We start from the raw sequence: 26,020 nt of genomic DNA on the forward strand, positions 1-26,020 counted from the left end.
GTCCACTCGGTCATTGTTGACTCAAAAACCAGATCAGTCCAATTCAAGAACCTTCACGAAGGTTTTCTGAATCAGATGCATTAAAATTAAAATTAAAATCATTAATTCATGAGACTCAATTAGCAAGCACTGTCTTTTCCTAGTTTCTGATTTCCATCTGTCTCTCTCTCAGGGATGAGCAAGAGATCGCATCCTTGCGGGAGGAGGTGGAGAACCTGAACTCTCAGATCACTGACCTGCAAAAGGACATTGAGGGCAGCAGAACGAGAGAGGGCGAGCTTCTGGGCTTTACTGAGAAGTTGAGCAGTAAAAATGCTCATCTGCAGTCGGAGAGCAACAGCTTACAGTCTCAACTGGACAAACTAACCAACAGCTCCAGAGAACTGCAAAGCAAGCTGGAGGAGACTGAAAGATCACTTGCCGAGATGGTAAGATGGCTTTACGTCATGAGTTATGAGTGGTTTGTCCGTTGTTACTTTGAAGGTGAACCTTGCCAAGCTACAACCTATCCAAAGTTAAACAGTCAGGGCGACGTACACTAAATTAAACACAGAAGTACAAAAAATATGTCCAAAAGAAATTCTCTATAAACATACAATAATTGACAATATACAATACTACTTTGCAGACCTTGTCTTGAGAAGGTAAATAATAAAAAAACGAATATGAAAAGTCTTTAACTCTTTCCCTGCCAGCATTTTTTTTTTTTTATTGTCAATCAGCTCCAGCATTTTCATGATTTTCACAAAAGTTTAATGCCTTCCAGAAAATGTTCTTCTTTAAAGGGCCCATGGCATGAAAGTCTGACTTTTTCCATGTTTAAGTGCTATGATTGGGTCCCCAGTGCTTCTATCAACCTAGGAAATGTGAAAAAGATTAACCCAGTAACTTAGTTTTGGTAAACCATTCTCTACAAGCACATGAAAAAATAGGTCGTTGAAATTTGGTTCTCCTTATGATGTCATAAGGAGCTCTTATTATAATAATACCAACCCTTAATCTGCATTATCCAACCACAGCACTGCCATTTAGTGCAGAGAAAAGCACAAATTGAGTTTTAATTGCAACAAACCATTATCATTGTGATCAGTGTTTGCATTTCAACAGCTCATGTGCATTTTAAAGGACACACCCAAAACGGCACATTTTTGCACACACCTACAAAGTAAGCAATTTTAACATGCTGTAATAAATTATTTATATGGTATTTTGAGCTAAAACTTTACATATGTGCTCTGGGGACACCAAAGATTTATTTGACATCTTAAAAAAGTTGTGTGCCATGGCCCCTTTAAATATTTAAACACAAAATACATCAAATGAAAGAATAAACACTCTGCTTTCAAAAAAAAAGTTTTTAGTCATTAGTTCTCTTTTATTACCTCTCAAATATGGGTAGGTTTCTTCAAAAACACAACATTTTGAACTAATTTCATTGCTGTGAAGGACTTTTGATAGAGATCAGATTCAGAGCGATCCTCAAAACATACACAGACATACAGCTGGTGCTTCCGGGCTTTATAAGTTGCGGCCACCTGGTGGATAATAGTGGTATTACGGATTGCCGAAAATACTCATCATTAGCAGGGAAGTGTTTTTTCTTAATTGACGAGTTAACTCATCAATGGTGGGGAAAGAGTTAATGCCTATAATCCAAATATGTGACCATGGACCACAATGTCATATGGTAATTATTTTTTAAATTTAGATATACCTAAAGCTGAATAAATATGCTTTTCATTGATGCATGGTTTGTCATGCCAAGTTCAGACTGCACGATTTTAGCCTTGATTTTTACTCACCAACAGGTTTTGAGAAATCGCCGACAAATGGCCGAAATCACAAGCAAATCGGTGCTCGTGCACGCAAGTGACAATAACGCAGTGTGAATTAGCAAAAATGTGATCTGAGAGAATCGCAGACGAGTCGCCGCCACCCTTGAGATATCTGGCATGCTAAATATCTGGACCTGTTACCGATTTAAAATCATGCCGTACGAAATGTGTTCTGACTGAAAATAACATCGGCGATGACCTACAGCCAATGAGAGAACAACATACAGGGCAGCTGGAAGTTCAGGGAGATGTTATGAAGGTACAGCCAATAATATAAGCAAGCATGGCTTTGGTTAAGAAAAGGGCTTCGCTACAAATGAGCGCACATGCAGTTTGTATGGCAAGCTTCTTGGGGGCTACCATTTTTAATAATAATCACAGTCTCATGTGAGAACTCCAGTCTTGCACGCGCAACCTTGCTTTGTTTCCTTGTCACTTCTTGCGTGCGTTTGGCTGTGAGATGTAGTTTGCCGACCAGGACAAAGTTTTCTGAGATTCATCCTATGGTAAAGTCATGCCTTGTGAAACCCCATTTCGCCGGTCCGTTTTGCAGTGTGAAAACAGCAGTGACTGATCTGTGACCCGACTACTTTGAAAATCATGCAGTCTGAACTCGGAATTAGGATAGGACAGTATTTGGCCGAGATAAAAATTATTTGAAAAACTTCAATCAATCGAAATGTTGAGAAAATTTTCTTTAAAGTTGTCCAAATGAAGTCCTTAGCAAAACATATTACTAATGATAAATACATTTTTACGCAATTTATGGTAGGACATTGACAAAATAACTTCATAGAACATGATCTTTACTTTTTGGCATAAAAATTGATACTTTTGATCAATACAATGAATTTTTGGCTATTGCTACAAAAATACTAATGCTACTTATGACTGGTTTTGTGGTCTAGGCTCACATATTAAAATAAGAATACGTGCATAAAGTTTTATCTGTGAAATACCGTGTAAAAAATGGGAGGTTTCAGTAACGTCCCTATCCATTAACATCACTGCACATTAATTTTAACTAAATAAATAAATAAACAAACACTAATATACACAGTTGCTAAGCTCGTTTTGGGTCCAATTCATTAAAGACTTTCATATACGGGTTCCAAGCAAAAAACTAATATAAGGTATCTTGTGCATGTTTTCAGACAAAGAGGTTGAAGAAAGAGGAGCAGGAAAGGCAGCAGGAGGTACATGCGCTGCAGACAGAAAGAACAGAGCTGCAGGCTGAGATGTCACTACTGAAGACGCGTGTGGATGAACTACGAGATGAGCTCGTCACACAGAAGAGAAAACAGGCAGCCAACATCAAAGACCTCACTAAGCAACTGACACAAGGTCAGTGCCTATGATCACAGCATTGTGACTTTACTGCTCTCTGAAACATAAAGTTTTATGATTATGAATGGATATATACTTCATATATTTTGGTAGTAGGGATGCATAACGATTAATCGCGATTAATCTATAGGAGAATGAAAGTTTTTGTTTACATCACATATGTGTGTGAACTGTGTATAAAAACTTTGTATAGATAAAGCACACACATACCGTATTTTCCGGACTATAAGCCGCTCCGGAGTATAAGCCGCATCATTCAAAAATGCGTCATTAAGACGAAATAACACATATAAGTCGCAGTGGACTATACGCCGCGTTTATTTAGAAAATTATTTCACAAAATCCAAGCCGAAGAACAGACATTTAATCCGGAAAGGAAAGTTATTAAACTAAACAATAGCAGACAGAACAGCAGGCTGAATAGATGTCTGCACGTTAAAGTAATATTATCAGTTATTTAAACGATAAACCATAGCATACAGAACTTACCTGAAAGGTAAATTAACCGAACAAGCCAACTAGCGTGAAGTTCACATACTCGTCATTCAGCATCACTTGAATCCATTGAATTACATAACTACAGGAGCAGCATATAGCGGACTCCCGCCGCTGTAGACGGTAATGTTGTCTCTTGCCTCTTAAATGTCAAAATTAATTCATACTGACTTACAAGGCGCACCTGACTATAAGACGCAGCACCAGCCAAGATATGAAAAAAATGTGGCGTATAGACTGAAAAATACAGTACATGTACAGTATATATTTAAGATTTTTTTTAACAAATGTGTATATCCATTTGTATATTTATGTATAATTTATATATAAATATAAATACTTCATCAATAAATATATTTTTTTCTTAAAATTATACATGCATGTGTGCATATTTATATATACATAATTATTATACAAATTTCACACACATATATGATGTAAACAAAAACTTTTATTCTGCTATAGATTAATCGCGATTAATCGTTATGCATCCCTATTTGGTAGTGAAAGATGCAAGACCTCAAGTTCAGTTTTTCAGTGCCAAGAGGGAGGTAAAGCAGAGCGTCTCAAGCATAAAAATGTATTGTCCTATAGAAGAAAGCAAAATAATGCATAAAGTCTTGCAATATTGATTGATATTGCTGTGAATACATTTTGCATTTAATTTATATGAATGCTTATGTTCATATTTTCTAATGCAAAAAAAAGTAAAAATGGATTTATCCGCGAACCCATATTTTATTTTAATTTTGCGTCTTTTTTTCTTGAGGGCGAGGCCATGTCATGCCACCTGTTCATGTTGGCATGTTCCTAACATGTGAATTTGTGCCAAAATACTGATGAGTTTAATTATACATAGAAATAAACAAAAGATACAGGAATCACTTTCTGTTCTTCATAAGGAGGTTATTTATTGAGCTATCCTAACTGTGCCCAATTTTTAGATTATTTGCATTTAGAATAGTTTTTTGTCCCTGCTGACAGAACAGACCCACCAGTTGAAAAGCATAGACGTAAACCTTTCATCTCAAAATGAAATACAGAAAAGCTAACAAATCGTGTTACAATTTTGAAAAGAAGTCTCCCGTGTCATATTTCTCCTCTGTGTGTGCTGTTCACATCTTAACTAGAATTCGATTTGTTATTTTAATAGGCTCGTGTTGAGTTACTTTTTCACGCTCACCAGAGCCCACAGGCACTGTTAGTAATTATCAAGCCATATTGATGCTCTCTGTGGTTCAACCCAGACAGATTGAGTTTATGTATCTGTGCCTGCCTGTTGCTGCAAGAGGGGCTAGGTTAGGGTGCATACAGTCTCTCTACTTTGAGAGAATGGAGGAGGAGGACAGGGGACAGAACATGCGCCACGGGACTCTCTTTAGTGCCGGGAGGCAAGTACAGTACGTGAAGGTATTTTTAAACGACTCGATTTAGTTCTCATCCCTTTTGGGTCTTCGTGATCTTCAACATTTTTCTCAAGGTCTACACTTACACGTAAAGCTTCCTAATCCTGCACTTCTGAGAGATGGTATAGATGTGCCCGCTGGATGGGTGTTTTATGCAGGGTCAGATGGCCCACAGCAGGGGCAGCGTAGAATGACACAAACACTCTGTCATTTGCTCATTAGGGACGCTGAGGTGTCCGTCTCTGCCTGGTGTGTGTCTAATAAGCTCATTGTGTGTTTTTGTGTCCTTGTGTAGCTCGTAAGAAGTTGGATCAGGTGGAGAATGGAGGTTGTGATCGTGAAGGCAGCAGTATGGGCAGTCGCTCGAGTTCCTCAGGTACATCTGGTTAACACTTTATTAAAAATGCTATAAGTGACTAGTCTGTAGTTTTGGTAAAATGTGTATCCTCAATTGTTATTTATGATTAATTTTATGTCAATATCAGCTTTAAAGAGTATAATGAAACTTGAACACATGAAACATGGTTTTGGTGATGTGATTTAGTACAGTTTATTCTTTATGACCATATAAGGTTATATAGTATATGCCAATAAAGTTAAAGCACTGTCATTTATTTTTAACTCTTTCCCCGCCATTGACGAGTTATCTCGTCAATACACAATACTGCTGTTATCCAGCAAGTGGTGCACTTTCTCAACTTATAAAACACGGAAGTATGGCCCTAGGTTAAGCCATCTAAGTTTTGGAGATCGCTCTGCATCTGATCTCTATCAAAAGTCCTTTACAAAAATTGAATAATCTGACTTTTTGCTCGATTTTTTTTTTTTTAAGAAACCTACCCATATTTGAGAGGTGATAAAAAGAGAATAAATGAAGGTAGGATGAAACTTTTTTTTTTTTGATAGCAGAGGTTCTGTTATTTCATTTAATATATTTTATGTTTATATTTTAAAGAAGAGCATTTTCTGTGAGACATTAAACTTTTGTAAAAATCATGAAAAAAGCTGGCGGGGAAAGAGTTAAATACTATACTATAAATACAGGACAGTACTGTACCGGCCAATATTAGATTGCTACCTAATTTTTGTGCAGGGCGGGTTTATCAAACAAAACCCATACAGACTGTGGCTTACATCTCTCCTTCTCTCAGGCTCTTTAAATGCACGCGGCAGCAGTATGGATGATCGTTCTCCGGAGAATCAGTCCGGTTCCTCTGTGGTGGTGGTGGACAGCTTCCCTGAGGTGGACAAAGCTGTACTGGTGGAGCGCATTGTGCGGTTGCAGAAAGCACATGCTCGCAAGAATGAGAAGATTGAGTTCATGGAGGACCACATCAAACAGCTGGTGGAGGAGATCAGAAAAAAGACCAAGTGAGTGAATGAGAAAAAGAAAAGGTGAAAGAGGACCATTTAACCACATAATAGTTTCATTTGGCAACTTCAAATGAGCTTTGAGCTATACATCGTTCTGATCATCGACACCTATTACAGCTCAATGCACTTAACTTACTATAATAATAAAGATGTATGAAAAAACTAACGTTGACGATTGTTTGCAGACGCTAAGACACATGACCAAAATTATATGGACACCCAAAATTTACACTCATATATTTTCTTATCGAGCATTTCTGTTATACTTTGCATTCAAGTTAATCCCAACAGTGTAGGGGCTGCGCTTTGAAAATCAGTTTTTATAATTTTTAATGTAGAATATTGAGACAAAACATCTATTAAAGTACAACTAACACATAAAATTATCAAATTATAATCATCAATACAAATATTTGCTTCGAACTGAACTGAATCTGAAATATTAACAAAGTCACAGATAAGAAAATGCCACTTGACGTTGAGAGCATGGCATTGGGTTCCTTAATCAGTTTTCATCACGGGCCAAATTTTGCCAATACAAAGCCTATAGGACCACTGACCACTAAGTTTGCTCTGCTTTTCTTGTTGTTGTTTTTGATGATGTTGTTTTTTTAACAAACAAAATGTATTGACTTCCATGTAAGCTAACTCTGATCCTGCTCATCTCAACACTGGATATACTTACCATTTAATAGTAGTTCAATGGGTCACAAAACTTACAGTTTGAATCATAAAATGTTTTTCCAGTTACAGTTGGATAATTTTTCCGAGTAGAAAAATCCGGTCTACTGTCGCTTTAAGAGCGAGTTCTGCACAAAGTCACACATACTGTAGACTTTTTCGCAATTCTCTTCACTGCACATGCAATCTATATCACTTTTAAGTTTGCTGTGAGAGATTTTATTTTTACATGAGGATAGTAATGACTGACAGGACGACGTTGGAGTAAATTTTGCGCAATAGATCGAGATCGTCTGTGACACATCAGTACTGCTTGCTTCCTGTACATTTCGTAACTTCGCACGATCGTGAATGGAAAGTGAACGCTATTTAAATACCTGATGCCTGAATTACATACAGTGAGGAAAATAAGTATTTGAACACCCTGCTATTTTGCAAGTTCTCTCACTTAGAAATCATGGGGGGGGGTCTGAAATTGTCATCGTAGGTGCATGTCCACTGTGAGAGACATAATCTAAAAAAAAATCCAGAAATCGCAATATATGATTTTTTAAAAACTATTTATTCGTATGATACAGCTGCAAATAAGTATTTGAACACCTGTCTATCAGCTAGTATTCTGACCTTCAAAGACCTGTTAGTCTGCCTTTTAAATTGTCTACCTCCACTCCATTTATTATCCTAAATTAGATGCACCTGTTTGAGGTCGTTAGATGCATAAAGACACCTGTCCACCCCATACAATCAGTAAGAATCCAACTACTAACATGGCCAAGACCAAAGAGCTGTCCAACACTAGAGACAAAATTGTACACCTCCACAAGGCTGGAAAGAGCTACGGGGAAATTGCCAAGCAGCTTGGTGAAAAAGGTCCACTGTTGGAGCAATCATTAGAAAATGGAAGAAGCTAAACATGACTGTCAATCTCCCTCGGACTGGGGCTCCATGCAAGATTTCACCTCGTGGGGTCTCAATAATCCTAAAAAAGGTGAGAAATCAGCCCAGAACTACACAGGAGGAGCTGGTCAATGACCTGAAAAGAGCTGGGAACACCTTTTCCAAGGTCACTGTTGGTAATACACTAAGACGTCATGGTTTGAAATTATGCATGGCACGGAAGGTTCCCCAGATTAAACCAGCACATGTCCAGGCCCGTCTTAAGTTTGCAAATGGCCATTTGGATGATCCAGAGGAGTCATGGGAGAAAGTCATGTGGTTAGAAGAGACCAAAATAGAACTTTTTGGTCATAATTCCACTAAACGTGTTTGGAGGAAGAAGAATGAAGAGTACCATCCCAAGTACACCATCTCTACTGTGAAGCATGAGGGTGGTAGCATCATGCTTTGGGGGTGTTTTTCTCCACATGGGACTGGGCGACTGCACTGTATTAAGGAGAGGATGACAGGGGCCATGTATTGTGAGATTTTGGGGAACATCCTCCTTCTTCCCTCAGTTAGAGCATTAAAGATTTGTCGGCTGGGTCTTCCAACATGACAATGACTCGAAGCACACAGCCAGGATAACCAAGGAGTGGCTCTGTAAGAAGCATATCAAGGTTCTGGCGTGCCCTAGCCAGTTTCTAGACCTAAACCCAATAGAGATTCTTTGGAGGGAGCTCAAACTCCGTGTTTCTCAGCGACAAGCCAGAAACCCGACTGATCTAGAGAAGATCTGTGTGGAGGAGTGGGCCAAAATCCATCCTGCAGTGTGTGCAAACCTGGTAGAAAAACTACAGGGAAAGTTTGACCTCTCTAATTGCAAACAAAGGCTACTGTACCAAATATTAACATTGCCTTTAACAGGTGTTCAAATACTTATTTGCAGCTGTATCATATAAATGAATAGTTTTAAAAAGTCATACATAATGATTTCTGGATTTTTTTGGATTGTGTCTCTCACAGTGGACATGCACCTATGATACTTATTTTCCTCACTGTACACCATAATTGCCCAACCAAATCTTAAAAAAAAATGCAAAAGCATTTAAATATATTTAAGTCAATATAGTCCGAAAGCAGGGCGGAGATGCATTTTGGTAGCTCGACTGCAAGGCACAATAGCCCCGGGACGTTCGGCTAGCGATTTTGCAAGCCCTGCGGCCAGTCAGGTTCTTTCACAAATTGTTTCATAATGGGTCACGGTCTGTGCACAGGAACACGTCATGCTGAATTTGGAACCAGCCTCCCCAAACCATTGCTACAAAATGATCAAGGTCTAACGAGTCACCTGAAAACTGCTAAAGTTGAAGCTAAAATCTGCAGGACAATGGCACTACAGGATAGATGGTGCCTACCCCTGCTCTAGACCATAATATAAATGTTAACCTTCACTGGAATTACGAGGCCTTGCTGAACCTTTAAATTAGTAAAAGTGCTCTATTTTTATTTAATGCAGTGACATTTAGACATTTTTAAGTATGATTTGGGTGTCCAAGTGTGTCTAAATACTTTTTGGGTCACTGTAATGTAGCGCTGAGCTCTTGGTCTTGGGAATTTCTCTGTGCTGTCTCTCTTCTCTGACTCATTCACAACAGCATGACTCAATTTGGCAGGTCATTGTACTTCCCTTGCATTTTCTTTTTGTGCTTGTTTCTCTTCTATTTGACTGAGAGTTACAGTATGTCTTGTATGTCTGACTTTTATTTAGTGATCTGGCAGACGTTTATCTGTTTCTTTCACACGCATGCCGAGCTAACCTGTGTTTCCAACAGCAAGGTCTTGGCAGTGATATTTATAGCTATCTGTTCATGCGGGAGCAATCCGTCAGTGAGATTGCTAATGATGTCTGATTCATATTCATACAAGCCTCCATACACACAAAATTGATCCGACGATGCACGTTTCCACTGATGGAATAAAGCAAAACACAGCGAATTGTCTCGGTTTGTTTATAGGATCCAACTTCAGATCTGATAAATAAGGTGCCGCTGAAGGCTGCGAGTTGGGTTTCTGCCACCACTCCGGGCAGAATCGACAATGTTTTCTTTTTCCTTTCACTCTTGATTAATGAAAGTCTTTGAATCGGTCCACCTGCACTTACTCACATTCATTATTTTTAATCAAAGACACATCCTATTGAAGCCAGGCTTAATGAACTTACATGCAGCTAAGCTTCTTTGAGAAGTCCAGATCTGTCAATTTTTATGTTAACTTCATCAAACTTCTGCTTAAATCTTCCCATGCTACACTCATGAATGCCACCATATTGAAATGCCACCATATATTACTTTTCTAAGCAAACTGAATCAGAACTTATGACAAAACAGACAAAGAGTCTTGTAGGTTTTCTTTGATAGATTGTTTGAATTCTGAACGTCTTAAGGCTGTTTTACACTGATCCAAACAAACACCGACAAATGCCAACAAACACAGACAGATGCAAGCAAACATGGATAAATCCCAACACAGACGAATGGCAACTAACACCAAAAATGTGTAAATCCAGCAGCCAACTTAAAATGTCAGTGTTTGTTGGCATTCATCAGATCAGCGTGTTTTAACCTTTGCACTCTGACTGAAAGGTTACTAAAGCTGTCACTGGGACAGTACGTTTTTAAAAGGTCTTCATGTGTACCATTTAAAGGGACATTCCACTTTTTTAAAAATATGCTCATTTCCAGCTCCCCTAGAGTTAAACATTTGATTCTTACAGTTTTGGAATCCATTCAGCTGATTTCCGAGTCTGGCACTAGCACTTTTAGCATAGCTTAGTACAATCCATTGATTCGGATTAGACCATTAGCATCACAATAAAAAATAACCAAAGAGTTTCAATATTTTTTCTTTTTAAAACTTGACTCTTCTGTAGTTACATCGTGTACTAAGACCGACGGAAAATTAAAAGTTGTGATTTTCTAGGCAGAAAAAAAATAACGAAACTCTTTGGTTATTTTTTTTGGCGCAGTGCTAATGGTCTAATCAGATTCGGTGGATTGTGCTAAGCTATGCTAAAAGTGCTAGCGCCAGACTATGAGCCTATTTTTAAAAAAAAAGGTATGTCCCTTTAAGTACAGATATGTTTGGTACCAATATTTGCTTTTTAGAAACAAACTTGCCCCAGTGAGAGCTTTATACTTTTTGTGATAGTCAAGCTGGATGGACTTTGTAAACTTTTTGACCTAGACCTCTTTACAGAGGCCATGTGTGGGGCTGCATTTATATTTCGGTAACAAAAGCATTACTAAGACATTATTTAACATTTTCCGTATTGTAATGGACTCACATGGCCTAGCTTGTGATTTAATTGTACTGTATGATGTGCTACCTGGGTGGAAAGACTGTTATATGTCTCTATTTAGCACTTTTGCACCATGACAGAAACACAGATATGGATTCATACAGATTTATCTATGATATGGGCTGATTCACATTTTAAACCCCCTCATTTTTTCTCACAGCTTTGTTTTTGCGATGTTAGAAATCCACAATCCTTATAAAATAAACATTAGACTTCTTTTTTTTTTTAAATACAGACAGAACCAACAATGCACAAACATACGGTAATGTTAATTGTCAATCAGATGTCCAGTGAGTTCTTGACACTTTGCTGTCTGTTTTTCGTACTCTGTCTTTAAACGGCTACACCTAATGTTATGAATGAGGATCAGGCCATGCCATGCTTAAGCTAACGCTCATTCATACAAAAACTTTCCTAATTAAAATAATCATTCTGCCATGCTCACAATTTGCTATTACAGCCACAATGACTTGGCACAATCAAAAGAATTGCATTAGGGTGTGTTACTAATCTAAATGAGTGAGCGTACAACATTTATCACCTTTGGATTTCACCAGATTATCACTTGAAAGCAGAAGCAGGTTTTGCTGATTCTCATTTGCTTGTGTGCACAACTGCATGCAAGCAGGTATTTCCACTTTTATTCATTTTTGTTTCGTTTTGTTAAATACTGTCATTGTGGAGCTGGGGTCTAATTTGACTCCCAAAATGAGTAAAAGGTAAGTTGTATGTTTTCATTTTGTTCCTTGTTTGTTTATGTGTAGTGATATGTGTACTTTTTTGTGTATTTTTGCATCTGAGCTGGCAAAGTGTGATTTTTACCAAAGATATTGGATGTAAAAAGATTGGGCACTGCTATTACTATGAATAGGGGACAGTGAAAATACTAGGGATGCGCGATAATTTGCATGCGATATCATGTGCATCTCGTCAGTAAAGCCAGTTCCTTGATGAATAGTGGATCGGCGTCACCTGCTATTCGGGTGGAGCGACATTTACTACACAAAGTCGTAGTTTACTGACAAGCTGGGCCATACCGCATACATATCGCAGGTGATACGTCTGCGATAATTAATGCGAAAGTGCCCCGATTGTCATTGAACTGCGGCTTTGTGTGGTGGGTGCCGCTCCACCTGAAGGCAGCTGATGGCGATTTGCTTCTAATCACGGAAGCGGCTTTACTGACGAGATGCGCAATGACAATCACATGCAAATGATCGCGCATCCCTAATAGATGCTATGGTGTGTATCCGTTAGAAACAAGAGCGAAACGAGCGGATTCGTCCATTCAGAAAGTCCTCATTTAGAGTTTTTATGCTCTCAGACAGAGACCTTTAGTCTCGTGTCCTCTAATGTCTTTGTCTCGAGCCTTGGTCTGAAGAAACCATTAGAATTGAATTCTGCCATTATTTGGGCCATGCGTCACTGCAGGGAAAATAGATTTGAAATAGCGCTGCCTAAAATGGAAAGATAAAAGCTTATCACTACTATCATCCTTCATAGAAAACCACACAGGTTATTTTTTTCTTCCCCATTTTTCTGTTCCTGCTTATTAAATGGACTACAATGGTGGTGGAGATGATAATTACCTCGAATTTCCATCAGCCCGCTACTGCAGTTCAAATTGAAGCACTTAAACCTGAATTATGTGTTTTATAACAGGATTTTTTAACGGACTGCATTAAAACTAGTGTGAGGTTATCAGGCACATCAGATCTTTTTTTGTCTCTCAATATAACATGCTATAAAAATGAGATTACATGAATCAATGAGGGCTGCTATGACTGATTTGGTCGAATTATTGTTATGGTTATGGCAAATACTGCTGTCTTTAACGCTAATGAATTCTAAAAGAACAAAAAGGCAATAAAATAAATGTTAATTCTTATTGCATTTATGCATTTAGCAAATGCTTTTATTCCAGTGCATTATAAGGTACGCTATACATTTTTTATTAGTATTTGTGTTCTTTGGAGGTCGAACCATGACCTTTTTTATTTGGTTCTCGGTCTACTTGTTGTGCACATTGCTATTTTTGGTATAAGCTCCTTTTGGTATATGTTCCTATGGTAGAAAATTGCGTTGGCAGCACAAAAAGGTCATAGGTTTGACCCTCAGGGAACACACATACTAATAAAAAATGTATACCTTATAATGCACTAGAAGTCGCTTTGGATAAAACTGTCTGCCAAATACATAAATGTCAATGTTTGGAATTAAACAGTCAATCTTTGTCTTTTGATTTCATCTAAATTCAGATCTGTATCTACTAATTATATTCATTTACTATTAATAAACCAATTACAGACTAATTGAGATAAATGATTGTGACACTAAAATGAAATCTGCGAGACAGACCGTCTGAGATTTAGCATGTACAAACTTCCAACCTGTATGAATGTGAAGCACGTTTATCCAAAATGAAATGGAGTAAATGGGAGAGAGATGCTGAGATGGGTAATGGGGTCCTGGCGACTGATGAGCCCCCCCTCCCGTTTCATTAGTAATTTCACCTTTTGCCTTTTCTGAGTATAACAGTGACAGCGGCCATCGTGGCTCCAGGTTTTATTGCCGAAACTGATGAATGTGCGCTCTAATTAAAACGAGGCCTGCGGGTTAATGCTGTCTGCGTCTCTTCTGCAGGATTATCCAAAGTTATGTGCTGAGAGAAGAGACTGGAGCGCTGTCTTCAGAAGCCTCGGACTTTAACAAAGCAAACCTGAGCCGGAGAGGTGGCATCATGGCTTCCCTCTACACATCCCATCCCGCCGACAGCGGGCTAACTCTCGACCTCTCGCTGGAAATCAATCGCAAACTCCAGGCGGTGCTGGAGGACACGCTGCTCAAGAACATCACGCTGAAGGTACGCCTGCCGGATTCACCATTCACAGCAATGACCCAGAGGGCTCAAACCCAAATTACGTCAGCATGCATTTGTTTTTTTAAAACCAAAACAGCGACTCTCATTCACTGCCAAAAATAAATAAGTGTTCTTTCTCTTATGGGCCTAGCCTACATGTGATCAGCATCATATTGCAGTTGCTTAATAAGTCAGGCTGTAGGGTCATTTAGTTACACAGATGCCTGTGAAATCTTGGCTGAAGTAATTTTTAAATTAGGAGCATCATAGTTAGATTTAACTCATTGATTTCAATCTGTGACATGACATTACTCATTAAATATTAAAGATATCAAGGTTATATTTAATTGAAACAGTAAATCTGGGTTATCAGAGCAGGGTCACATATATATAAAAACGCTTCAGAATAACATATATCATGTCTCGTAACGGTACATTCACACGGAGCGTAAGCGTTAATGCTTGACGGAAGGCTTGTCTGAAGCTTGGCCAACAGCCAATCACAGTGGCCGCTACACATGCTCCAGTCTTCCATAAACTTAAATGGCTGGCTCTGTCTAGATTATTTGCATATGGCAATCTGATTGGCTGACGCACGCTTTGCCGCTTGAAAAGTTGAGAAATGTTTAGCTTCTACCGCGAGCCACGGCGTGGCGCCGACAGATCTACCATTCAGTTTGGCAACGCATGACGTCACTCATTAAAAGTGACTGGGAAGCGTTAACGCTTACGCCCCGTGTGAATGCACTGTAAGCCTCTAGGAATCAGTTTTTTGTGTGTTGATTATGAACTTCATAATAACAGAATTAAAGGCACACTCCACATTTTTGGAAAATATGCAAATTTTCCAGCTCCCCTAGAGTTAAACATTTGATTTTTACCATTTTGGAATTCATTCAGCTGATTTCCGGGTCTGGCGGTACCACTTTTAGCATAGCTTAGCACAATCCATTGAATCTGATTAGACCATTGCGCTAAAAAATACCAGAGTTTCGATATTTTTCCTATTTAAAACTTGACTCTACTGTGGTTACATCGTGTACTAAGACTGACAGGAAAATTAAAAGTTGTGATTTTGGTTTGTTTCAATAGCAGGGGACTATTTTCGGGCACTGCGTAATATCATTGCGCCTCCTGCAGCCATGTTACATCAGCAAAGTCCTTGATTATTACGCCAGAATGAGAGTATAGTTCCTAACCATATCGGCCTAGAAAATCACAACTTTTAATTTTCTGTCGGTCTTAGTACACAACGTAACTACAGAAGAGTCAAGTTTTAAAAAGGAAAAATATTGAAACTCTTATTTTTTAGTGCGATGCTAATGGTCTAATCAGATTCAATGGATTATGCTAAGCTATGCTAAAAGTGGTGGCGCCGGACCCGGAGGTCGGCTGAGTGGATTCCAAAACAGTAAAAATTAAATGTTTAACTCTAGGGGAGCTAGAAAATGAGCATATTTTCAAAAAAAGTGGAGTGTCCCTTTAAAGTGCAAAGTTATCGATAAATTACATAAATGAGACCCAATGTGACCATATATAGCCAGACTGGGTGTTGATATGTTGATAATCCCACAATGCTAACATCTGATGTAATTATAATTGAAAGCAAGCATTTGCGTAACTGGGATTTCGGTCGATGGCTATCAAAAGAAAAGCAAATTTAGTGATGATTGATGACCTCGTTGTTATTGGGCATATTCCCATGCTGGCAGTGGCTAGAGGACCGGATCCAGGTCAGAGCAAGGACAGAAGCTTTGTCTCTCTACGAAGGGAGTGCGTCAGCGGGGAGATCAGATGAATTAATAAAGTATGTTTTGAGAACAGGTCGCAATGGGAAGACGAAGAGCTCCATTCAAAACACAATGGGAGGATTAGAGTCTCGAGCAGGAAATTTCAAAGCGAAAATTTTGCTATTATCCTTGCTTACGTGCTGGTTCTATAAGATGTGTTCTGCTTCGTCCTTGAATAAACTAAGTGATGGTTTTATTTCTCTCGATACAGGAGAATCTCCAGACATTGGGTTCAGAGATCGAACGACTTATTAAACAACAACGGGTGCCTCCAGGTAGTGAGTCCGGTAGGAAGTGATCGGGAATGGGTAATTACCAAAACAACACATGCTGCGGGACAAAGCCGGAAGCATCTTTTGGAATCAAACCCAAGATTGGTCTGATAGATACACTGGAGGCAAAGTTCCCTTAAAAAAGGTCTAAACTTGAGCCAAACACCCTGAACTTCTATGGCAGATGAATGGTAGAGCCTTTGCTCTTAAACTTTATCTTTCTTCACAACGTGCCCAACATCCAGACTTCCTTCAAATCTTTAATTTTCTCTATATGGGGATGATTTCATTTTCACCCTCTCTTTTGGAGCCCTATGCCGCGTAGAGACCACAAGAAGGACATATGCCCAGTCATAAATCCAACACCGAACTATATGAAGTTGGGTAAATGAATGAATATTGTTATAAATGTGGTCTTTCAAAAGAACAAAATGTGGTGGATTAATGGAGGACCACTATACTTTGCATCTCCTTAGAGGCTTTCAAAGGACAAAATGGGGCTTTTCCTCTATTCACCGCATCATAGGTTAATGGCCGATGTTCAGCGCTCTCCTTATCCCTCATACAAATGTGCCAATAATGAATGTGTTATGTAATGAGACGGATCCTAGCGTGTAGTACACCCATGAGTGTGGCCACCATTCCCCATATGCCCTGCTGCTAGGTAACGGCTATACCCAGATAGCCTATCTCTTCCACCGGCCTTGAAAAGCACTTAAGCAAGGAGAGCCGTGCCAAAAAATACAACTTCCTGAATTAAGCGTGTCATTTTGAAGTTCAACACATTAATCAAAATGCATAACTGTCTCGGATGTTGATACGTCTAGGTCTGGTCTTAAATGAGCTTTGCTTTTTTTATAATATATTTTCTCTATATAGATTTAATTTAGATTTTCCATTTCTATCCGCTTATTTGTTTTGTGCAGAAACTAGCTAATCTTTATTTTTTATGTATGTGAATTTTCGATGCTGCTTTCAAAGATGCTGTTTTGTTTAGTCGCTCCCGAAAGAGAAAAACGTAACAACCAGGTGAAAATGAAGAAGACGATGTAAATACAAAAGGGCAAAAGTGCAATTTTACCGCCCTCTCTCTTAACCTGGAAATTTGCAGAGCTGCAGTCTGAGACTCCCAAGCAAATATTCAAGCGTAACATTCAATTCCTCTGTGATGTAACTATATGGTAAAATCATGCGGCGCTGAATCCATTCCAGCCGTTGAAATGCGATTGCCTGAGGCATCGCTGCTCCTCTTATCCCTCCGTTTCGCCCAGCGTCATGAAAGATCATGTCCTTGGATGCTTTTTATGGATTTTCAATGCTCACCAGATTGTAACAAGCTGATTGAGGACATCAACGCGAATGATTGGCATTTTCGTGCAGTGGTCTCTGGGCTTTCCCCTCCTTGGGCTACTGTACAAAAAAAGTCATACCCATACACTGTGATAAAGAGTTTGTATACTAAAGTCGGCAAAATAGCTTGTCATGGTCACATCGGCTATTCCAACGTTCAGAGACTCCCAGTTCCCAAACACATTGCAGACATTCCATAAAGAAGTATGAAGGAAATTATGGAGTGCTTGCTGGAAAATTAAAGCTTAGATTTAAACAGACCCCTGATATTAGAGTGAAGACTCTCCAAACTGTCAATAATGTTGGATACATTTATAATTTATTTAATGTCATGAATTATGATAAGAAAGATCTGTTGAAGTATGTATGTATGTATGTACTGTGTGTGTGTGTGTTACGTGAATCGAAACTGACGGAGAAAAAAAGTTGATTGTGTTTCTGGTCTCTTATCTGTGCTCTGCTTGACTGTATAGTGAGTGAAACTGTGATTATAAATTTGTAGATATATTGTATAATGGTCCAATGTTTTTAAACCTCTGAATATCGATTATTTTGTATATATATATATGGCGTTTCAAGGGGATTAAATGAAAATATTACAATCACTGAAGTCACTTTGGTTTGTGTTTCAGATACTTTTCATCATATCTGAATATGCTAATTTTCCAGCTTCCCTGGAGTTGGACATTTGATTCTTGCAGTTTTGAGATCCGTTCAGCTGGTCTCCGGGTCTGGAGCTACCACTTTTGGCATAGCTTGGCATAATCCGTTGAATCTGATTGGACCATTAGCATCTCGCTAAGGAGTAACTGAAGAGTTTCTGTATTTTTTCTGTTTGAGGCTTGACTCTTCTGTAGTTGCATCGTATACTACAGAGAATTAGATGTTGTGATTAGGACTATACTCTCATTCTGATGTGGTGATCAGGGACTTTGCTGATGTGGCATGGCTGCAGCAGGCGTAGTGATATTATGCACTGCCCGAAAGTAGTCCCCTGCCATTGAAAGTAACCAAGGCACTGCGTAGTATCACTGAGCCTGCTGCGGCCGTGTTGCGGCAGCGGGGTCCTTGATTGTTGCGCCAGAATGAGAGTCTAGTTCCTAGACATATCAGCCTTGAAAATCGCAGCTGTTGATTTTCTGTCGGTCTTCGTACACAATGTAACTACAGAAGAGTCAAATTTTAAATAGGAAAAATATCGAAACTCTTTAGTTATTTTTTAACGCAATGCTAATCAAATCAGATTCAATGTATTGTGCTAAGGCTAAGCTATGCTAAAAGTGGTGGCTCCAGACCGGGAGATCGGCTGAATGGATTTCAAAACTGTAAGAATCAAATGTTTAACTCGAGGGGAGCTGGAAAAGGAGCATATTTTCAAAAAGAAGTGGAGTGTCCCTTTTAAAGGGTCATTGCTTTCTCAGTAGGTGTGTGCACAGTGTTCCTTGCCTCAAGTGGTATTATTACATAATGGCAGCAGGTGATTTCTACAACCAACACATCTCGACATGTGTCCTTCGCTGTAGATCATTGATCCTCATTCACCAAAACACACAGCAAGTGCTGTTTTGGTCCAGGAATGTCAACTATAATGTCAGTCTTTATTTAAATTCCTATTTATTTGACTGAACTTTGCATCCACGCAAGCCACTGATATTTTAATGGCGTGCAGCTGCTGTGTGCTACAGGACATGGAGTTCTGGAAACTCACTTTTGAAAAGTAATTTAGGTGGTGCATTTCCTGTTAGCTTCGGCCCGCACTAATAATAGATGTATTTACAAAAATGTCTGAATGTGTTTATAAAACAGAAGCTCCGTCTACATAGGAAATGCATAGTTGGTTTTAACTAAATAAAGAATTGTTTTGCAAAGAACGTCACGACACGGGAACGTATAAAATCAGTATAAATCTTACAAGGTACTCATGACTCATTATGTTAAATATAGTTCTTCTTGCCGATTCCTACGCTTTGCAAATCTTAGTACCCTCAGTTTTTGATTGGAAGGTTGCACACCGCTTGCTTTAAATTCATTTCACCTGTGTGGCATTTCAGAGTCTCCTACGTAGAGTTGTTGAGAGAGATGGTAGGTTAAGATTCGCTGTGCATGGCAAAGAGCCATTGCGTAAACTCTGATCACTGGATATTTTTAGCACTGTGAGATAACGTGTGCAGACACTCACATCAGCCTTGTAGACCACCAGAGAATTTATAAACCTCAGTCAACGCTTCCGATTAACTGGGGGTCTTGGCGTGAGGATAGGAAATAATAGTAGGCTATAATAATAGTAAATAGTGCATGTATTGTATATACAGCGTTTCTAAATATAATCAGATTCAATGTTTTTATTTACTTTTACTACGTAGTTCTCTGGAATACTCAGTGATGATTGGTCAGTTGCAGAATTGTGCAGTTGGATATGTTTGCATATGAAGTCTAAGGCCACCATGTTACCATCAGATTTGTTGTTTTTGCAATGTATAATGACCATATATGAGCTTGTCACAGTCTCTTCATTTGAATACAACGAGAAAATAGAGAACATTTGTATGCAATATTAAAAAACTGAATAAAATTATTAGTGCTGGGCAAAGATTAATCGTGATTAATCCCATTTGAAAAAATGATTCATCACAAAGTGGTCACAATCAATTTATTTAAGCTACATTTAAACAAAAGATTTTAGTTTTGTTTTTTCTTTTTTTGTTTCTTTAAATGTAGCTTAAATAAATTGATTGTGACCTAACCTTAAAAAAATGTAGTAAATTGAATGAATCTTTTTTTCAGTGTACAAAGTAAAAGTGCATTTTTGCATCATATATAGACAGTTTCAGCAGTAACAACATGAACAAGCGGCCGTCGAGGTCCGCACGTAACTTCCGGTAAACTCCGCTAAGAATAAATAACAACAAAGTTCTTTAAACGTAGCTTATTTATATAACAAGCAAAAAAACAACACATAGATTACATAGGAAACCAAAACATTTGTTATTTTCGACGAGGCATTTGTTTAAGAGATCAGTTTAGCAACTAGTCAGACCATTAAAAAAACGAAACTGGAAGTAAAGTTCGGATCCAGACGTGTATCACGTCAGCGCACGTGCGTCCGATGAAACCGTCTATATAGAATATATATAAAATATAAACAAATATTTATTTATTTATTTTATATTAACAAAAAAATAGATGTATAAATAAAAATGTTCTGAAATGTATATATGTATGTTCACACATGTAAATGTTTCTTAAATACATACATGAATATGTGTGTATTTATATATATATACTTAATAATTACCCACAGCACAAACTCATATATTATGCAAAAAAGCTTTTATTTTGTATTGCGATTAATCGCTATTAATCTTTTCCCAGTACTAAAAATTATATAATAAACTTATATTGATAGTATCACAAGATGTTATATTGCATTATATCTCAATGGCTGGTCAAGCACTGAATAAACTGGATAAGTAGTGTAGGTTGTTTTTTTTAGAGTAAAATAAAATATAATATTAAAATAAAATATTTCTTTAAAATGCAACTTGACACATCATGTTTTACAGGCCATGGATATTTGCATTGCCTATAAAAGTGAGAAAAAGGGTGATGCGGTGATCCATCGGCACTTCATCCGACAAAGCGATGAATGGAAACTTCAGCACTGGAATGTACAGAAGCTAGTCGTGCATGCACAGGTAGCCTATATAAAGTGGATGCCATTCTCTCAACACCTCATAAAGCAGTTATGCATTAGCATTTACGCGCAAGCTGTTGGCAAACTTGTAAGGGAAAACATGAGCGTGTTTTATCTCATTGATATGCTAATGGAGAGATTCTCGATGCTTGACACCAAGTGGTCATTAAAGATGGCAGTCAAACCTCATGAACTCAATCATTTCACTCCACTATTAATAGACACTTGGCCACTTTGAAGTATAAGCAAACAAACCATTTACTGTGCTAATCTTGATCAAGGTCAATCAGGATTTCATTGTAATTTGTAGCATTGGATCAATGGAGTTATCATTATATCAGAGCACCAAAAAAAAAACTTTCTCATCATTATAACAGATACAATGCTGCTAAAGAAACACATGGCAATCACGTACCAAGATTGTTTTAAACACAAAAGCTTCAGTCTGCTTACATCTGTTGTTTGACGGATATACGTTTGCATCAGGCAATGGTTACTAATAGCAGTGTCATGCCGTGTATTCATGAGCTGTTGTTGTTTTGAAATGCTACTTTGATGCATTAGCAGGTAATGACATTTAAATAAGGTTCATTGGCAGTAGTGGCGCGACCATATTGCATTCAGCAACCCTGAATCCGATTTAAATGCAAGGGGGCTCTGGGGACAGTTCAGAGCAGTAATGCATTTTGAAGCATCCATCCAGGCCCTTTGTAATTAATAGCGCACAGATGTGGATTGAAATGAAATTTAATCTTTACAAGCTTTCCTCGTACCACAGGGCATTCGAAATCTGATTAGATCTAGATTTTTATGAGGAAAACGACGAGCTTTTATTCTGACTCGATGCTGGTTAACAAACAAGGGAAAGAAACCACATACTGTATAGCGTCATATTGTTCGGCAGTGTTAAGGTGAAAGAGCTGTAAAGATATTTCAGCATCTACATTGCATTAAACAAAGCATTATCATGCTGAAAAAATATGCATTTCAGTATCTGAGTTGCTGACACTTCATTGGTGCAGAAAATTACACAATCAAGAATTTCCAAAAGTTTTGTGCTCACACTGTGAGATGAATCTTAATCAGCTCTACACACTTTTTTTCATACACGTGCAGTGATACGACACTGTCATCTTGTTTATACAGTCCAGTGTGCTTTGGGATGGTGGGAAAGCCAAGACTGATGCAATTGCAGCAATCAGATCAAACTAAATGAGGTCAGAGCACATTAATATTTAAGATGGAGCCCGTTGGTATACATTAGTGAAAACTTTATCTTGATTTTCAATCTGAGTAATTTATTAAAATCTAAATCTAAAAAAAACTTAAGGACCTGTGTGCATAGACATGATCTTTACGACAATGATGAAGTATAGTTACAAAAGCAACTTGCCTTTTCACAACATGACATTTATTGCACACTAGCCAACATGATGTCAACAAAACAAATCTTGAATAACACTTCACAGGAGCCACTGGTACACAAGTTATTATTTCTGTAAAAAAAATGTCAACTTGGGACTTTAGGGAAAACAAATTTGTATATTTATAACAAAACTTTCCCAAAAATATATATATGTGTGCATTTCAATTAGAGAAACCAATAATATTTGTCACTGAGAGAAATGTATGGATATTAATGCAAGGCGCTCATTTCGCCCTTTTTTGAAAAAAAGTGCAAGTAAATCACAGATATTTTTAACATTTTTATCACTTAGGCTACCATTTCTTTATATGCTGTACAATGCATCAAATAAATACTGTACATTTTAACAAATTGTTTAATATAAACAACTTCATCCTTGTACAATGCTTGCATTATACAAGTATGAGGTAAAATAAGATGCAAAATTACACATTTGTGAATTAAACATTATTATAAACTATGTAGGCTCAACCCTTACAAAAAGGTAACCGTGGTTTGATCATGCACTGTAAAAAATAAATTGCCTTAAATTTTTTGTTAAATCAACTCAGATTTACAAGTCATGTCAACAGAGATGAGTTGTCACAACTTATAAAATATAGTTGAAAAAGGTCAACTTAATTTTATAAGTTATAACAACTTACCTGGAGTTAAACCACTCATCTCTAGTCAAGATAAATAATAGTAAGTTGAAATGATTTCTAAATCCGAGTTGATTCAACAAAAAATTTCAAGGCAGCAAAGTATTTTTTACAGTGTGGTATTTGTAGTCAAACCATAGTTAATACATTTAATAAGTTATCAGTAACCATGAAATTTGTACACTGTAAAAAATTGCAGCACGAAGTTATAACAACTTGGTTTTGCAAGTCAATTCAACCTACTATTTTAAGTTTTGGCTTTAAAAAGTTGCCATAACTCATAAATTCAAGTTGAAATTGTTTAACTTTATTCTTTAAGTTAAAGTAGCAAAAATACTGCAATTTTTTTACAGTGTAGTAAAGCATTTTTGTAATAAAAAATGGTACAAACTCTCCAAAAAAACATGGTTACTACATTTTTGCTATTATAAAACCATAGATAATTTCCATAAGGTTTTCATTACTAAATTAGCCATGGTTTTACCAAGGTAACCATATAGTTTAACAATGTATTTGTAAAACTATAGTAACTATTTGTAATAACCATATTTTAATTTGTAGTAAAAATATAAACGTAATAATCAATCTGACAAAAACATTTTTGACACTTTAAATATAACAAAACATGATTAATTTTCCTAAAGGAATATTATAAAACCTTTAAAATTACACCGTAAAAAATTGCTGTATTATGCGGCTATTTGCCAGTAACTTACTCTAGATTTATAAATATTGTAAATAATGTTATTTACTGAAAATAAGTTAAAAGAACATTAAACATTAACAAGTGTTTGTCTTAACAGAATAAAACTATAAAATAAAAGCATTATGCAAAGCATTCTGGGAGCCAGAAATCCTTATCAACCTTTTTCTATTTTTTTTTCTTCAGATGCTTTGCATGAGGTTGTTATTTTATAGTTTTATTTTGAAAAAAAATTTTTTTTTGTAAAAACTTGTTAATGTTTAATGTTCACCCAACTTTGAAGAAACTGTTGCCAGTAAATAACATAAATTTAAATCTACAGTAAATTACTGGCAAACAGCTGCCAGTAATACTGTAATTTCTACAGAAATGTTTAACGGTGTTTTAATTTGGTTTTATTTGTGATAAACCCACAGTAAAAATCAAATCACACATTTAACCATGGTATTTATAGTAAAACGATAGTCTTCCATTTCACTTTTACTATAATAAAACCATGGTATTCATTTCTAATTTTCCCCAAACACTCAATTTCAGATGCTTCAAAACTGCTTGCGTCCAAAATGAAAAGTTTTTTAAACGAAAAGACCTGACAGAAGTATTGTTTATTACAGTTGTGACTCGGAACGGGACAATTTGGCGTTGCGCTCGAGGCTGCAGTCGCTGTCCGCGCCGTTACACTCGGACCACGTGGGCAACATACTCTGGTCCATCAAGCCGCCGTTGCAGCGCGACAGGTCGCACGAGCTCACGTGCAGCCTGCGGTCCGCCTGCCTCGGGCAACACAGCAGTCTCTTGAAGGCTTTCCTGAAGTCCGGACTCCGGCAGTATATGATCGGGTTAAAGGCGGAGTTCACGTACCCGAGCCAGTTAAGAAACACGAAGAGCTCTTTATCCACCACTTGTGCGCAAAACACGCGCGCCACGTTCACGATAAAGAACGGCAGCCAACAGAGCGTGAACGTACCCATGATTATTCCCAGGGTCTTCAGCGCCTTCTGCTCTTTTAGAGCAAGGATTTTTGTCGTCCTTTTCCTGTTGGCTTTGCAGCCGTGGTTATAAAACCTTCCCTCGCATTTATTAATTTTGTTTAGTTGCTGTTTGGCTTCTCTGTACACTCTTGCGTACACGAATATCATAACCACTAAAGGGATGTAAAAAGATATGACGGATGAGGAGATGGCGTACGCGCGGTTGGTGACAAAGTCGCAACATTCAGGATTGTCGTAGCAGGACGTCTCCTCGCTGTCCCGGGACCAGTGCATAAGGATGGGTGGGAAGGAGACGAGGGCTGAGATAGCCCAAACTCCACAGACCACCCCCTTAGCCCTTGCTTTTGTCAACAGGCTCTGGTAACGGAATGGAGAGATGATGGCGATGTACCGATCGATGGCGATTACGCAGAGCGTCTCTATACTCGCCGTGACGCAAAGTACATCAACAGATATCCAAAATTCGCAGAAGAAGGATCCATACATCCATGTGCCTCTGACCTCCAACGCTGCGCCAAATGGCACCACAAGTAAACCCATGATTAGGTCCGCGCACGCCAGAGAGACGATAAAAACGTTGGTCAGTGTCTGAAGTCTCTGGTTCCGCGCTATGGCAACTATAACCAGTATATTTCCCACTACAATAATAAACACTATCAGACCCATCACGATTCCCATTCCGGCGACCCACTGTTCCGATACGCCCGGAGAGTTTAGATCCACTGTGGCGCGTTTGGATTCATTACTGTAGTTTACGGACGGTAAACCGTCTCCCATGGTGCGGAGGAATGAAACGCGTTCATTCAGACAGCTATCCGAACTTCACGTCCCGTGTGGAGCGCAGCAGCAGTAAGCGCATCCATCCGCGCTCTGCTCTCAAGCCCAGCGCCCACCCGCGCTTAGACCAAGAACAAACA

The 26,020-nt window shown here is 38.1% G+C and overlaps 2 protein-coding genes across 6 annotated transcripts in view; one reads left to right on the top strand and one right to left on the bottom strand.

Annotated features, from left to right (window-relative positions):
• ccdc186 (coiled-coil domain-containing protein 186) overlaps positions 1-18,252 on the top strand; it is a 36,590-nt gene extending 18,338 nt beyond the window's left edge. For 4 of the 5 annotated variants that reach the window (XM_055175990.2, XM_073867031.1, XM_055175988.2 and 1 more), the window contains 7 exons: positions 173-428; positions 2,990-3,179; positions 5,379-5,459; positions 5,916-5,960; positions 6,235-6,454; positions 14,019-14,238; positions 16,237-18,252. In XM_055175990.2, the coding sequence (XP_055031965.2) occupies positions 173-428; positions 2,990-3,179; positions 5,379-5,459; positions 5,916-5,960; positions 6,235-6,454; positions 14,019-14,238; positions 16,237-16,323 (1,099 nt within the window). In that variant the 3' untranslated portion in view covers positions 16,324-18,252. The remainder of the gene's footprint in view (positions 1-172; positions 429-2,989; positions 3,180-5,378; positions 5,460-5,915; positions 5,961-6,234; positions 6,455-14,018; positions 14,239-16,236) is intronic. The other variant, XM_055175991.2, reaches the window with a different exon arrangement.
• Positions 18,253-23,732: 5,480 nt separating this feature from the next.
• Positions 23,733-26,020, bottom strand: adrb1 (adrenoceptor beta 1). The gene has a single exon (XM_055175995.2). It carries the CDS (start codon positions 25,878-25,880, stop codon positions 24,720-24,722), a length of 1,161 nt encoding a protein of 386 aa, XP_055031970.2. The 5' UTR covers positions 25,881-26,020; the 3' UTR covers positions 23,733-24,719.

This window comes from Misgurnus anguillicaudatus, chromosome 4 (assembly GCF_027580225.2).
Source record: "Misgurnus anguillicaudatus chromosome 4, ASM2758022v2, whole genome shotgun sequence".
NCBI lineage: Eukaryota > Metazoa > Chordata > Actinopteri > Cypriniformes > Cobitidae > Misgurnus > Misgurnus anguillicaudatus.